The 14,438-nt window shown below is 35.9% G+C and overlaps 1 protein-coding gene across 5 annotated transcripts in view; it reads left to right on the top strand.

The window, feature by feature from the left end:
- The window catches only part of CRB1 (crumbs cell polarity complex component 1), a 221,394-nt gene that overhangs the window by 92,242 nt on the left and 114,714 nt on the right, over nucleotides 1-14,438 (top strand). For all 5 annotated transcript variants that reach the window (XM_040463560.1, XM_040463557.1, XM_040463556.1 and 2 more), the window contains exon 5: nucleotides 3,996-4,178. In XM_040463560.1, the coding sequence (XP_040319494.1) occupies nucleotides 3,996-4,178 (183 nt within the window). The remainder of the gene's footprint in view (nucleotides 1-3,995; nucleotides 4,179-14,438) is intronic.

Genomic DNA, 14,438 nt, shown 5'->3' with positions numbered 1-14,438 from the left:
TTTAAATGCTTATCTTAAAAGTTTTCATGTTACCCAGGTAAGATCGGATTTGTTTAAAAAAAGAAAAACATAAGAACCCTGGGGACTTGACTCAATATCATATTGTTTCTTCATACAAAGTTTATGGAGAAACTTGTTAAAACTATTGAATATAGCCTTGGCTGAAGGAATCTATTTATATACATAGTTAAAGGGAGCAGCACACGGAATTCCCACAGGGCCCCAGTGGTAGGGACAGGGCTGGGAAGACCGTAAATCAGAACCTTCCTAATGTTCACCGTAGGAATAGGATAATATATGAGTCAGAAAGCAAAAAAAAGATTTATGAAGGCTTTAAATTACTTCCTAACCTGGCCTGCACATGAGTCTTGAGACTCCGAGAAGAAAATTGAAAATAGTTGGAACGTTCTTCAATAAGTTCACTGTAGCACAACAAATACCAGTTTACAAAAACTTGTAAAAAAGTAGATATTCAGGTTTAAGAGACATAGGGTTCTTGGTGGGAGGTCACCACAAAGGATTGTGATCTGACATGTGCTTTTAGTTTTCTTTTTCATCTAAGTGTCTTCTTCAGATGACTGAGACAGACCCCAAGGGTCATATGTGACATATGTATTATACTGTTGAGCAACAGAATTTATGTTGTGGTTATGATTTGACATATGAACCCATTCAGGTTTTTTATTAAAATTACAAAATGAGCAATTATATCATGTTTTGATTATTTACTTATTAATAGTCAATTCTCTAATTTACTTGAAAAACTAGAATTATAATTTAAATAGTTATTGCTATTTGACTCTCATTCAGTCGTTGATTGCAAGTCTACTATTTATGCATTGCTCAGTATTGGAAGGGTGAATAAATAAAAAGCAGTCCCTGCTTTTGTGGAGCTTAAAGTCTATTGAGGGAAGCAACTATACATAAAAATAACAAAAATAATAAAAATTATTATATGAGCAATGAAAGAAATAACTGGGTGATATGAGAGAAAACGAAGGGATCATACTTAGATCTGTTCATGAGGAAAAGTCATTCTGAGAAAAGTCATACAAGATTAAGTCTCAAAACTAAGCATTAGCCAACCATGGTCTTGGAGGAGGATATTCTAGTAGAGGGAACCGTGTCATAAAGGCCCTGGGGGAGAAGACATTCTAGGGAAGGAATTTAGAGATGGGATGGAGGCCAGATAATAAAAGGCATTTTAGGTTAGAGATTTTGACTTTTATTTTGTGTGAAAGCAGAAGCCATTGGATGATTTTAAAATAAAGAAATACCATGATCAGATTTATAAGTTTTATAATTTTGGATTGTAAATTTAAAAACATATTTCTAGAGGAGTTAAGTGACATTACAAAGATCTTTAGTTGACTGTGAAGTCACTTGTATTATAGATCAAATTATGTTCCTTTAAGAACTTCGTATATCAGCTTATATATGTATAGTGCTATATAAATAATCTTATAAATCAATAGGAAAGACAGTCTAATGGGAAAAACAAGAAAAAGTCATGAAATGATTTTTTTTTTAATTTGCAGAAAAGTTAAATTCAGTAGTAACTGGGGAAAATGTAAACCCAAATAGCAATGAAGTATTATTTTTTTATCTAACCAACTGTTAAAAAATTTTATTTGGTAATAGCAAATGTTGGCAAGGACTTGGAGCTATATGCACGGTCATCCAGTGCTAGTAAGTACATAGATGGTAAAACTACTCCAGGTTTTTATCCGTATCTATTAAAATAAATGTATATAACCTATAACCTAGAAATTCCACCTCTAGGCATAGACCCCAGTGTTATACTCAGATATTTGCTCAAGCATGAATATATAATGATAGTATCCACTGCAACATTGTTTGTACTAGCAAAACATGTATCAGTCCACTAAGCGCATGTTTAAATTATGGTACTTTGATGTTACAGAATACTTGGCAATAGTTAAAAATTATGTTAGATATATATTACTAACATGGATAGATTGTTCAAAGGAGTGAAAAAAGTAAGCTCCAGAAGCAGGTATATAGTGGAATTGCACTTATGTCAACACACACACACAAATTATATTTATATGTATATGTATATTTATGTATGTGAATATATGTAGTTTTTTTTAAACAGGTGCACATGTATGTGAAACCAAAGAAAGAGTTCTGGCATGAACTGTCTTTTATATATGATATTTAATATATATATTATATATAATATTTTTATAAAGTACTAAATAATTAATGTTCCGTTGTTTTTATTCTTGTCTGTAATAAAATGAGTCAGCTAAATCCATTCAAATACAAAATAATTTTTTATTCTGTCTTACTCAGTGTGCAGAAGTAATCATTTACCTGTACTTTGAGTTTTAAGAAAAGAATTTAGGGTTGGCTATGTGCATATTGCTGACTTTTTGGCTATTTTCTTACATATTTTTTTCTTGCTAAAAATTCAGTATTTGAGGAATTGGAGTCTTTAAGATAATTGGGAAATCAGGGTTATCCTGAAGTCCTATTTTTATTTCAAGCCTTATTAATCAAGTCTTTTAAAAAATACTCATCACTATTATACAAGTGATTCCTTTGCTACTGCTATTTTCAAAGAGGTCTTAACCAACCTCTTTGACCTCAGCCGCAGCAACTTCTTACTGTACACATCTTCAAAGGCAAGGGAAGTAAAAGCAAAAATGAACTATTGGAACCTCATCAAGATAAAAAGCTTCTACAGAGCAAAGGAAACAATCAACGAAACTAAAAGGCAACTAACAGAATGGGAAAAGATATTTGCAAATGACATATCGGGTAAAGGGTTAGTATCCAAACTCTATAAAGAACTTAACAAACTCAACACCCTAAAAACAAATAATCCAGTGGAGAAACGGTCAGAAGGTATGAATAACCACTTTTCCCAAGAAGACATCCAGATGGCTAACAGACACATGACAAGATGTTCAACATTGTTCATTATCAGAGAAATACAAATCAAAACCGCATTGAGATACCACCTCACACCAGTCAGAGGGGCTAAAATTAACAACTCAGGAAACAACAGATGTTGGCAAGGATGTGGATAAATGGGAACCCTCTTGCACTGTTGGTGGGAATGCAAACTTGTGTAGCCACTCTGGAAAACAGTGTGGAGGTTCCTCAAAAAATGAAAATAGAACTACCCTGTAGCCCAGCAATAACACTACTAGGAATTTATCCAAGGGATACAGGAGCGCTGATTCATAGAGGCACATGCACCCCCAATGTTTATAACAGTGCTATCAACAATAGCTAAATTATGGAAAGAGCCCAAATGTCCATCAACTGATGAATAAAGAAGATGTGGTATACACACACACACACACACACACACACACACACACACACACAATGGAATACTACTTGGTGATGAAAAAGAATGAAATGTTGCCATTTGCAATAACGTGGATGGAACTGGTGGGTATTATGCTAAGTGAAATAAGTCAGAGAAAGACAGATATCATGTTTTCATTCATATATGGAATTTGAGAAACTTAACAAAAGACCATAGGGGAAAAGAAGGAAAAAAAATAGTTCAAACAGAGAGGGAGGCAAACCGTAAGAGACTCTTAAACACAGAGGACAAACTGAGGGTTGATGGGGGTGGGGGGCTGGGAGCAGGAAACATGAGTGATGGGCATTAAGGAGGACACTTGCTGGGATGAGCATGGGGTGTTGATGTAAGTGATGAACCACGGGAATCTACTCCTGAAGCCAAGAGTACACTGTATATACTGTATGTTAGCAAACTTGACAATAAATTATGTTGAAAAATACATAAATAAAATGTTAAAAATTGGACTTGCAAAATTAAAAAAAAAAAAAGGAAGCCTTCCTTTACCATTTTCTTCTTGCTAGCTCCTTGAAAGCAGCACGTTGTCTTGTGAATTGGTGGCAGCACAGTGATCGGCCTCCTTTCAGGCATTAAACTCTACGGTTGAGGATCTTTGACTTAGCAGCTTCTCTGAACTTTTATCCTGCAGGATACACAGGTACCCAGTGTGAGACTCACATCAATGAATGCAACAGTAACCCCTGCCACTCTGGTGGGGCGTGTGTGGAGCTGTCCTCAGAGAAACAATACGGACACATTGCTCAGCTGCCTTCTTCATTCAGCTACCCTGAAGCCTCAGGTTATGTTTGTATCTGTCCCCCTGGACTCACAGGTGAGGACAAGGGGAGGGGAGATGCCTTGACTTTTTAGCACTTTATGGCAGATCATGCATTTAACCAAATGGTGTAATAGCAGTAAGATCCGTGCTGTATAAACTCTGCTGCTATGGTGCAAAGGGTCCCCCTTGTGGGCATGAAAAACAGCGTATTTCGTAAATCATAATTCTTCAAATCATGAGGAAAATGTTAAAAATAAGGATAAAAGAGGCGTATAAAGGGGAAATATTTTTTATGCATTATACTGGGAATCAGAGCCTGACTCAAATCCTTTACTTTGTAAACAGAAAATGTTGAAATTTTTATGTTGCTAAATTTTATAATGATGCTAACTTTTTGTGTTATTCATATTTGCCTGTAAAAGGTTAATGCACTTATTTATATTTACACTGAGAACAATTATCTAGTCTCAAGGAATATTCCTCCCCTACTTTATAGCTAACGTTGTTCATGTATGTCAAATGTAAACGATTTTATCTTTCTCTTCTGCGGAACATTCTTACGCTGAAACCCAGAGGAGGTTTGTGTGTGTGTTTCCCAATGAGCACTTGTGTTTGTGTCTGCTTCCGTGTTCTGAACATTTTCAGAAGTTTGAAGGCAGTCCCCATATTTGGTAATGAGTAGCGGCTGACCTACTACTGCATAGACACCACTGAGAAAACTAATTACAATCTAACTTTTCCATCTTACTCCTTTTTCAATAGATTAATTGATACCTGAGGAAAAAATTTAGGTTGTTATTGAGGATTTCTGAAAAAAGTAAATAAGGAATAAGAAAACAAGGGAAATTTTTCACTTATTATTTTCACTTACTGTTCCCTTTTAGAGTTTCAGTTGTGAAGTTTAATGATCTTTGATTCATGGCACTGTTTGTTGTAAGTTTGCTATAGAAGACATTTCCTTAATCACTGTCCCCTCTATGAGAACACATAGGAGAAAAATCTCCCCAGTGTCAATGTCAGGAGAAGTAATATTTTTCCTGAACAACTTCGACCTTGCATGATTTTTCCCTTAGTAAAAAGCATGCAAAAAAAATCTTGATAAAAAGCATGAAATAAATTGTGGAATGCATCATATTTGCCGATCATACAGTCTGTTAGAAATCTTATCAGCCAATGTGAGTTCTATAAGCATACAGTTTTTTTCTGGAATATATTTATGTATTTACCTTACCTGGGATTATTTAAGTTTCCTATTTCTTATAGATGCCTTTTTTTTCTTATTTTTTAAAAAAATAATTGATCTTGGTATAGTATATGTATTTTTGTCAGCTATTTTAAATTCTTCTTGAAACAGGTTAGGGGAGTTATAAATTTTTTCAATGTTACATTTAGGGCTATAAAGAGGAAATTATATCGAAGTTAGAGGTCATTGTAAATATTGCCTCATTAGACAAAAGAACATAATTGACCAATGAATCTGCAGATCCAAACAGGAGAGGCACTTGAATGTTCTGGAAAAGTGTGCTGGCCTCAATTTTTGACAAGCTGCCAAGAATGACTATATGAATAAAGAAGTCGTGGCTGTCCCAAATCTCTATGGCTTAATGAAATCAGTTATTTTTCACGGATGTAAATTCCAAAAATGGGTTCTCATGATCAGTTGTCCTCTAAATGGTGATTCAGGGTCATAAGCTCTTCTCTCTTTTTTTCCATCTTCAAAAATGGTTTCCAAGTTTCTCATGCTCTTCTGCAACAAGCCACTACAGGAGGAAAGAAAATGGAGCATGGCATCTAGGTTTTTAGGGACCAATACCAAATGCAGTGGCTATCTCTTCTATTCATATTTCATTGGTCAGATTTAGTCATATGACCACATTTAACTACAGCACAGACTGAAAAAATCTAGTTTTGTTGTGTACTTAAAGAGAAGAGAGATTTCGTGAGGAATTATCCACTTTGTCTTCTCATTCTCTTGATAATGCCTTTCCTAAAGCAGAAGTTTTAAATTTTAATAAGTTTATTAAATTTAATAACTTTATTAAATTTAATAAGTTTATCAATTATTTCTTTCATGGATCATGTCTTTATTATTGTATCTAGAAAGTCATCAACTTACCTAAGGGTATCTAGGTTTTCTCCCATGTTACCTTCCAGACATTTTATAGTTTTGCATTTTAGATTTAGGTTTGCAGTCCATTTTGAGTTAATATTTGTGAAGGGTGTAAGGTTTTTATCTAAATTCACTTTTCCGTATGTAAATGTTCAGTTGTTCCCCTGCCATGTATTGAAAAGACTATCTTTTGTTCCTCCATGCACTGAAAAGACTATTGCTTTGCTCTTTGTATGTGATCAATCGACTGTATTTACATACGTTTATTTGCAGGCTATCTGTTCTGTTCTATTTATTTATTTGTGTATATTTTGCCAATACCACATGTGATTACTGTCTGGAAGTCTTGAACTTGGGTAACGTCAGTTCTCCAGTTTTTTTCTCTTTCAGTATTGTGTGTTGTATTCTGGGTCCTTTGCCCATTCACATAAACTTTAGAATCAGTTTGTTCATATTTATGAGGTTATATGCTGGAATTTTGGTTGGGATTGCATCAAGTTGGGGTGAACTAATAATCTTGAAAATATTTAATCTTCGTATCCATGAACATGGGACATTTCTCCACTTATTTATTTCTTTTTTGATATCCTGTATCAGAGATTTGTCGTTTTCCTCATATAGATTTGGTACATATTTTGTTAGATTTATACCTAAGTATTCCATTTTTGAGGTGCTAATGTAAATGTGTTGTTAATTTGAATTCCACTTGTTCATTGCTGTTATACAGGAAAGCAATCAACTTTTGTATATTAACCTTATCCCCTGCAGCTTTGCTATATGGGCTTGTTAGTTCTAGGAATTTTTTTTTTTTTGTCAGTTCTTTCAGATTTTCTTTTTTTTTTTTTTAATATGAAATTTACTGCTCCTGCCTTTTAAAAAGTTCATGTTTGCATGGTATATCTTTTTCCATCCTTATACTTTCAACCTATACTTGTAATTGCTTTTGAAATGAATTTCTTATAAACAGTATATTAAACACATATTGTAGGGTCAGCTTTTTAAAAAATTTATCTTGTCAATTTCTGCCTTTTTAATTAGTGTAAGTAATCATTGATATGTTCATGTTGAAGTATCTCATTTTCTTATTTTGTTTTCTTCTGGATTCCCTTGTTTTTCTTTCCTTGCCTTCCTGTGGGTTACTTGACCGTTTTTCAGGATTTCATCTTGATTTATTTATAGCACTTTTGGGTATATTGTTTTGTGTAGTTTCATGGTGGAGGTTCTGGGTATTACAGCCTATTGGTATTAACATTAACACTTTGACTGAAATAGAGGGCCTTTATTTCCATTTAGATTTCTTTATCTTTCCCATTTCAGAATATCATTTTCTTGAAGATCAGATGGTATTATAGTTCTTGTTTTAATCACTACATATAATTTAGAAAACTCGTGCAGAGAATTGACAGTTCTTTTCTTTTAGCATTTGAAAAAATATACACCATTTCATTCTAAATCAGAATCCGAATCACAATCTAAATCACAATCTAAATCAGAAATCTGGTGTCACTGAAATTGGTGTTGCCATATAGGTAATGCATCATTTCTCTGGATGCTTGAAGAGAAAATACATGGTAGTGATAATACCTTCAACTTTGTCTTTAGCTTTCAGAATTTTATTTATGATGTGTTGGTGTCAGTTTATTTGAGTTTGTTCTATTTGGGTTTCATTCAGCGTTTCAAATCTGTGGGTTTATATCTTTTGCCAAATTTAGGAAGTCTTTATTTCAAGAGAATTCTTTTTTTTTTTTTTTTAAATTTTTTTTTTATTTTTGGGACAGAGAGAGACAGAGCATGAACAGGGAAGGGGCAGAGAGAGAGGGAGACACAGAATCGGAAACAGGCTCCAGGCTCTGAGCCATCAGCCCAGAGCCCGACGCGGGGCTCGAACTCACGGACCGCGAGATCGTGACCTGGCTGAAGTCGGACGCTTAACCGACTGCGCCACCCAGGCGCCCCTATTTCAAGAGAATTCTTAATTGCTTATTAAATCATTTTGTGATGATTTATTTAAAATCCTTGTCAAATAATTTCAACATCTGATGCAGCTCAGTGTTGATGCCAGTTTATTTTCTTTTCTCATTCAGTTAGTGGTTTTTCTGGTTCTTGGAATGATGGATGATTTTCAGTTGAATCCTTGACATTTTGGATGTTATGTTAGGAGATTCTGAGTCCTATCAGAATTAAAAAAAAAAAATTAGCAGGCAGTGATCTGCTTAGTTTTGGAAAATAGTCCTGACCTACTTTGGTGGGCTATGGGTCCAATGATAAGTTAAATTTCAGAGCTGTTACATTGTTATTATTTTGGTCTATTTTGTTCATGTGGTGCCACAGGGCTCCCACTGGCCTCTGCTAAGGATATAAATGACACAAATTTATTTTTTATACATCTGTAAAAGTTTACAGTTCTATCACTTATTAGATTAAAACATTTTTTTCTATCATGGTAAAAAATGCAACTCTTTATAATACATTTAGTGACAGATCACCATTCAAAGAAACCACTGGAGTTGTTAAATATAGCTACAAACTATTCTTTTTTATTATAATTAAGGATGTGTTTGTTACTCTTCACTATGTATAGAGTTACCTTCTGTGTTGAAAATGGTTATGGTTGCATATGCAATGTAATTTTCTAACTTTTTTATAATTAAAAAGTGAAATATACTAGAGTAGAAATTAACTCAGAGCCCCAGAAGACAATATGCAGGGAGATAGAAATAAAGAGAGCTTGCGGTTATGGAAAGTGAGAAATAGTGAAAACAAGGAGGCAGAGAATTCTGGTGACAAGATCCAAGCCCCTCTGAAGGAAGACTAGCTTTTATCCGTGGCTTCTCTGGGAATTCCAACAAGTACAGCAAGTTATCATGGCCCAGAGAGACCAAAAGTCTCATTCAATGTTATAATTGAGAAAAATATGAAGATCCATTTAGGTATTTTAATGACTTGGAAACTCATGGGTCTGGTTGCAATAGTGGTTACTATCCTCTAATTCCCCAAAATCATTAAATAAAATTTCCTTGGCAAAATGTCTTCACATACTGTCATGACTGTTTTGTCCCCATAGCTGCGGCACTCAAATTGAAATAATAATGGTGCATAAACACTTGATTTACAGGTCGATGCATTTATTTAAACCCACATGGTCACATAATTTTAGTGGTAAGTTAAATAAACCTATAATCAAAGAAAGCCTGTCGTTGCATAACACTGTTCAGTCCATTCCAAAATCAGTAAATTAACTTTATTTTGTATGACCATCCTTGACCGTTACTGGAAGGAATGTTGGCTGCTTCTTTCTATTATGTTTTAGCTTTCCAGTTTGGGGCAATGGACTCAGTTCTAGGGATATAATAATGAAAATACATGATCTCTTCCCCCCAAAAGCGGAAAAACCATGATGAAAAAGATGCACAAAAATACAAGGCAGTGTCATAACTGCCTCAGTGAAACCATAAAAAGATACAGACAGATCAGAAGAGATGACCTATTTATGCTATTTTTGTCACATATAATTTATTAGAAGTTACAAGAATCCAAATGACTTGGTAAGTTAGCATTTTTTAATACAAAGGACCATGTTAGTTTAAAGATTAAGACAGGATCCCATGACCTGTGTGCTTATCCTTGAAGCATCCTGTTCTAACCAACCAAGCTAAATTAGAAACAATTGACTAAAGTTTGTAATATTAACATTTTGTTTCTGTTTATCAAAATATGGTAGTGATAATACCCTTAACAAGTTTCCCAACTGTCTCATAAAGCAAGTCCAATTTTCCATTCTAAATTTCACTCCCAACTCCAATTAGCATTTAGTCCAACTAAAAGCAACACCATCACTGGTCTCTGGAATGCTACATTATTGCCTCTGAGGCTGGGATTTATTCTGCTTCACCCATCTGCTCTCTGCGTGGAAAGAATTGAGGAGTGCAGCAGGGGATCTTGTGAAGTCCTGGCTTCAAACCTCAGGCAGAAATAGCGGGGTTTTTAACAATAAACACCCCGATGAGAGCCACCTGGCAAAGTGACTGTCTACAGGAGCTCTCAATTCTCAGGTTCATCTGCTTCAAGCACAATGTTACTAAAAATGAAGCATTCACTTTTCCTTAAAAATTAAAACCTGTCACTTTACCTAAATCCAACTGAAATCGGCATATAGAGCCAAACATGTAGCATTGAAAGTGTCACGTATTCATGAAGTATTGAGGTATATGGGACAGTTGATATCTCCTGTCTAAAGAGAGATTTTTCAATAAGATTTGTTCATTTGCTGACTTTATGTTTTAGGCTTATTGTTGTTCTGAGAGATTCATTGTTTTTCTTACTTACAATTTTAATTTTGAGAGTTCAGGTCCTAAATAACTTAAATATATTTGATACACATATAAGACTATTATTCTAAAAGATCAAGTGTTGCTTCAGTTTTTACTTACTTAATAAAATGTGTATTAATATTTCCAATAGATTCATCTAATTCACTTCCTCTGCCTTTGTTATGCATATTAACCTCTATACAGAAAAACTGTTTGTATTGTGTATGAGCACATTTTTGCTTGAACTACTTTTGGTTTTGCTATGGTAACTACAATAATTAGGAAAAGTGTGCCACCTCCTTGTACATAGATTAATTTTGAAAATCATGTTTTTGTACTTACTACCCGTGCTCTACTAAGGTATTATAGCTAGTAGGAAAATGTAACGGCTATGATTTGGTAAACCAAATTTAGAACAAATACAGAGAATGGGCATATCTGTGGTACCCTAATGACAGAGATAGATAACCATGCCATCAAGGGTCTTGGCTACTTTACAGGTAAGCATCATTTTGTTGACTTGAAGTCAAATGACCTAAGGAAAAGCTCTCAAATGAATAATCAGTAGACAGATGCCAACTCTCCAAATCAAATATTCTGGCCATGTATTAGAAAAAGATTAATTTTCTAAAACAAAGGAATAACACCATTATAAATTCTTCACTAGGAAATTCGTAATTCAATTCTCAATAATTCACATTGTTATAGGTTATAGGTGCTGTCCTTGCAACTTCAAGGACCTGAATGGTACATTTTCATGTTGAAATCCTATTTTCCTGTGAGAGGTATGGGCTACCACCATTTAAAAAAGCTGTAGGGGCAGTAACATGTTCTAATCATATAAAGGTGTTTGTTAGTGCAAAAAATTGGACAAAATGTTCAGAGCAGAGGGTGAAGATGCTAGGATATGTGCTTGCAGTGGACCATCATATGCAAACCCTCATATGACGTCATCACCTGCATGTTTGCTTCCTGTGAGGGTGGCCATATTGACACCACATGTCATTTTCTAGCTGCCCAAGATCCCCCAAAGTTTCTTTAAGCATGGTAATCGTTGGGAAGAACAATATTAGTGACCTTCACCTGACCTAATCAATGGTTACAACCCTTATACCGAAGTTCACTGCTGTAGTTGTTTAGAGTCTGCCTTCTGACAGTAATGCAGAAGACACTTAAGAAAGACCTTTCTCCCCCACCCCCGCTTCCTTCTCCCCAACCATCTTCAAATTACATTCACCTGGAATTTTACTTGAGCCCTGAGCAGCTCAGGTCCCAGTCCTAGGGAAAGTATTCAAAGCCTTAGATCAACCAAATCTCTTACAGAAGAGTCGGATCTCTTTTTACTCAAAAGAGATTATTATACCTGCTCTTGGTAAAAACCACTCCTACTTCTGTAGTGATCCTATTCACCTCCTCCTAGACGTTACATAAGAATTCCTGAAAAGTATGTAATCATAATTGACTATAACTTCCTCTAAAGTCTCTTAGAAGTAATCTCACCATGACCTACAGGTGAACATACCTCAGTCCCCTCTAGATGCCCCAGCACCCAAGTCCCTTCATGCCAGGTCCACTGGGCCTCGGTCTCTTATGCCAAAATGCTCTGTGCATTGCCTAATTTCACCCAATTTCCCACCCTTTTCTGGACTGCCCACTATGTGCTAAAGATCCCAAGCATTATTATTAAGCTCAGTTACCAATAACCTTAAGCTCTTGTCCAAACATTTCTTTCACCTACTTGCTTTAGCTGAAATCCAGCTATCTTCTCAGGATACTATTTCTTCTGCAGCCCTCTCACATGGAGGCAGTTTTCTGTTCTCCCAAATCCCAGTTAACTGGTCCTGAAAATAAGCTACATGTCCCTGTCATTTCATTGTTACTTCTAGGCAGTCGTTCCTCTCTCTTCATTCAAACGCTCAACTTATTTTAAAGCCTGCGTCTTTGGATGATGCCACCTACTTCCTGTCCTCACTGCAACCTTCTTCCTTCCTCCTGGTACCTTCCCCTCCATCACTGAAGATCTTAGTATTGTACTTTTATCATTCTCAGAGGCTTCAACACCCATGAAGAAAGTCCATGTACCCATTATGTCCCATTGGCCTACTTATTTCTAAACACCATGACTGCCACCCCACAACTTCTACTTACCCTATGATCACAGTTTTTTCATCACCAGTAACCTCACTAAAAAACAAAAAAAACAAACAAAAACCAAAAAAAAACCTCACTTTCAATCATTCTATTCTCTAACCATAACCTCTATTTTTTTCCAGTTCTCTTAACTCCAAGACTTTTTTCATTGTTCCTAGTCAATTGTTCTAATATTTTTTTCTTTACTAATTACCTCATTCCTTATCCCAGCTTGGATTTCCTAGTCTAATCCTATAATTATTCCCTTGCATATACTGTCAGCAACCCTGACCCTGTCTCTCTCCATTGCACTTACCTGGCAAAAGTACTCTTATGATTAGACCTAACACTCGACCTTCTCCACATCTACAAGCAATTTGAATGTGGCTGGAGAAAACCTCACAAGTCACCCACTGCACTGATGAGTATCACTTTAAATTTATGACCCACATCTCAAGGAGGGCCTTAGCACTAGAAAACAATCCTTTGGAAGTTCCACTTCCCAAAATGACCTTTTATACTTTCTTTTCCTTCAAACTTCCAATACTCCCTTCTTTGTTACTCTAAGCTGATTTTCAGATTTCTGATTTCAGTCAAAGAAGAACTACCTGATCTTCTCTCTACTAAACCTATTGTTGGATCTGAGATTTGATTTCATCCTAATTACAAGCTCGTAACTTAGTATGTGAATGCTTCATGGATGCTGGCAGAAGACATAAGACTTTTGAGTCACAAAAAAAAAGGCCCACACAACAAACAGCATGAGCATCAGATTTACCTCAATTGCTCTTGCACACAAGTCCCACAGAGTTGACACTATATATATGGACCAGACGAGTATGACAGAGGAACAACTGAAGAACACTGAGATGTGGAATCCACTGTTTTTATAGAAAGCAGTATGGAGCCTACTCTTTGAGAGCGAGACATTACTTCATCCTTCACATTAACTTGCAGTCAAACCAACCCCAAGGAATGACCTGGGGCCATACAGTCAGGGCCATGCATTCTTGGCATTCTTAGCAAGAGCCTGCAAGGATACACAAGCCCATGATGGATTGCTTCTTCCAGCAAACCATCCCATTGCCATACGCGTTCTTGGCTAAACTTGATTTTTCATATGGATATGCCACTCTATTAGCCACCCTGATTAATTGGACTGTCAGAGATTGGGACCAAATCTGTTTTATTTGCCTCATACAACGGATACTGTCGGGGCGCCTGGGTGGCTCAGTTGGTTGAGCATCCGACTTCGACTCAGGTCATGATCTCACAGTTCGTGAGTTCGAGCCCCGCGTTGGGCTCTGTGCTGACAGCTCAGAGCCTGGAGCCTGCTTCTGATTCTGTGCCTCCCTCTCTCTCTGCCTCTCCCCTGCTCATGCTCTGTCTCTCTCTCTGTCTCAAAAATAAATAAAACATTAAAAAAAATTTTTTTAAAGGATACTGTCAACAAGACTCTAAGCAATAGGATAAGGTCAGCATGTAATATTGACTTCAGTTCTACTCCCCAAGGTCCTGGACTCAGCAAACGGAGTAAATCCCAGGGAAGCCATTATTTCAGATAGCCAAGATATAGTCTAAAGCCAGTCTGTGACTTATGCAAGGGTGTTTAGACCCACCTGGCAATTCTTTGACGTCATTACTAATAATCTCTGGGGTAATAGATGAGTAACCCTCACTCTCCAAGGAAAAGCATTCTTTCACATACAAATATATAATACAGAGGAACACACTTCACTCCAGTTTGGAAATTGTTGCTAAACT

This window comes from Herpailurus yagouaroundi, unplaced genomic scaffold (assembly GCF_014898765.1).
Source record: "Herpailurus yagouaroundi ecotype Mexico unplaced genomic scaffold, PumYag 403, whole genome shotgun sequence".
Taxonomy (NCBI): domain Eukaryota; kingdom Metazoa; phylum Chordata; class Mammalia; order Carnivora; family Felidae; genus Herpailurus; species Herpailurus yagouaroundi.
Note: the sequence above shows the minus strand (reverse complement) of the source record. Positions and strands in the feature narration are given on the sequence as shown.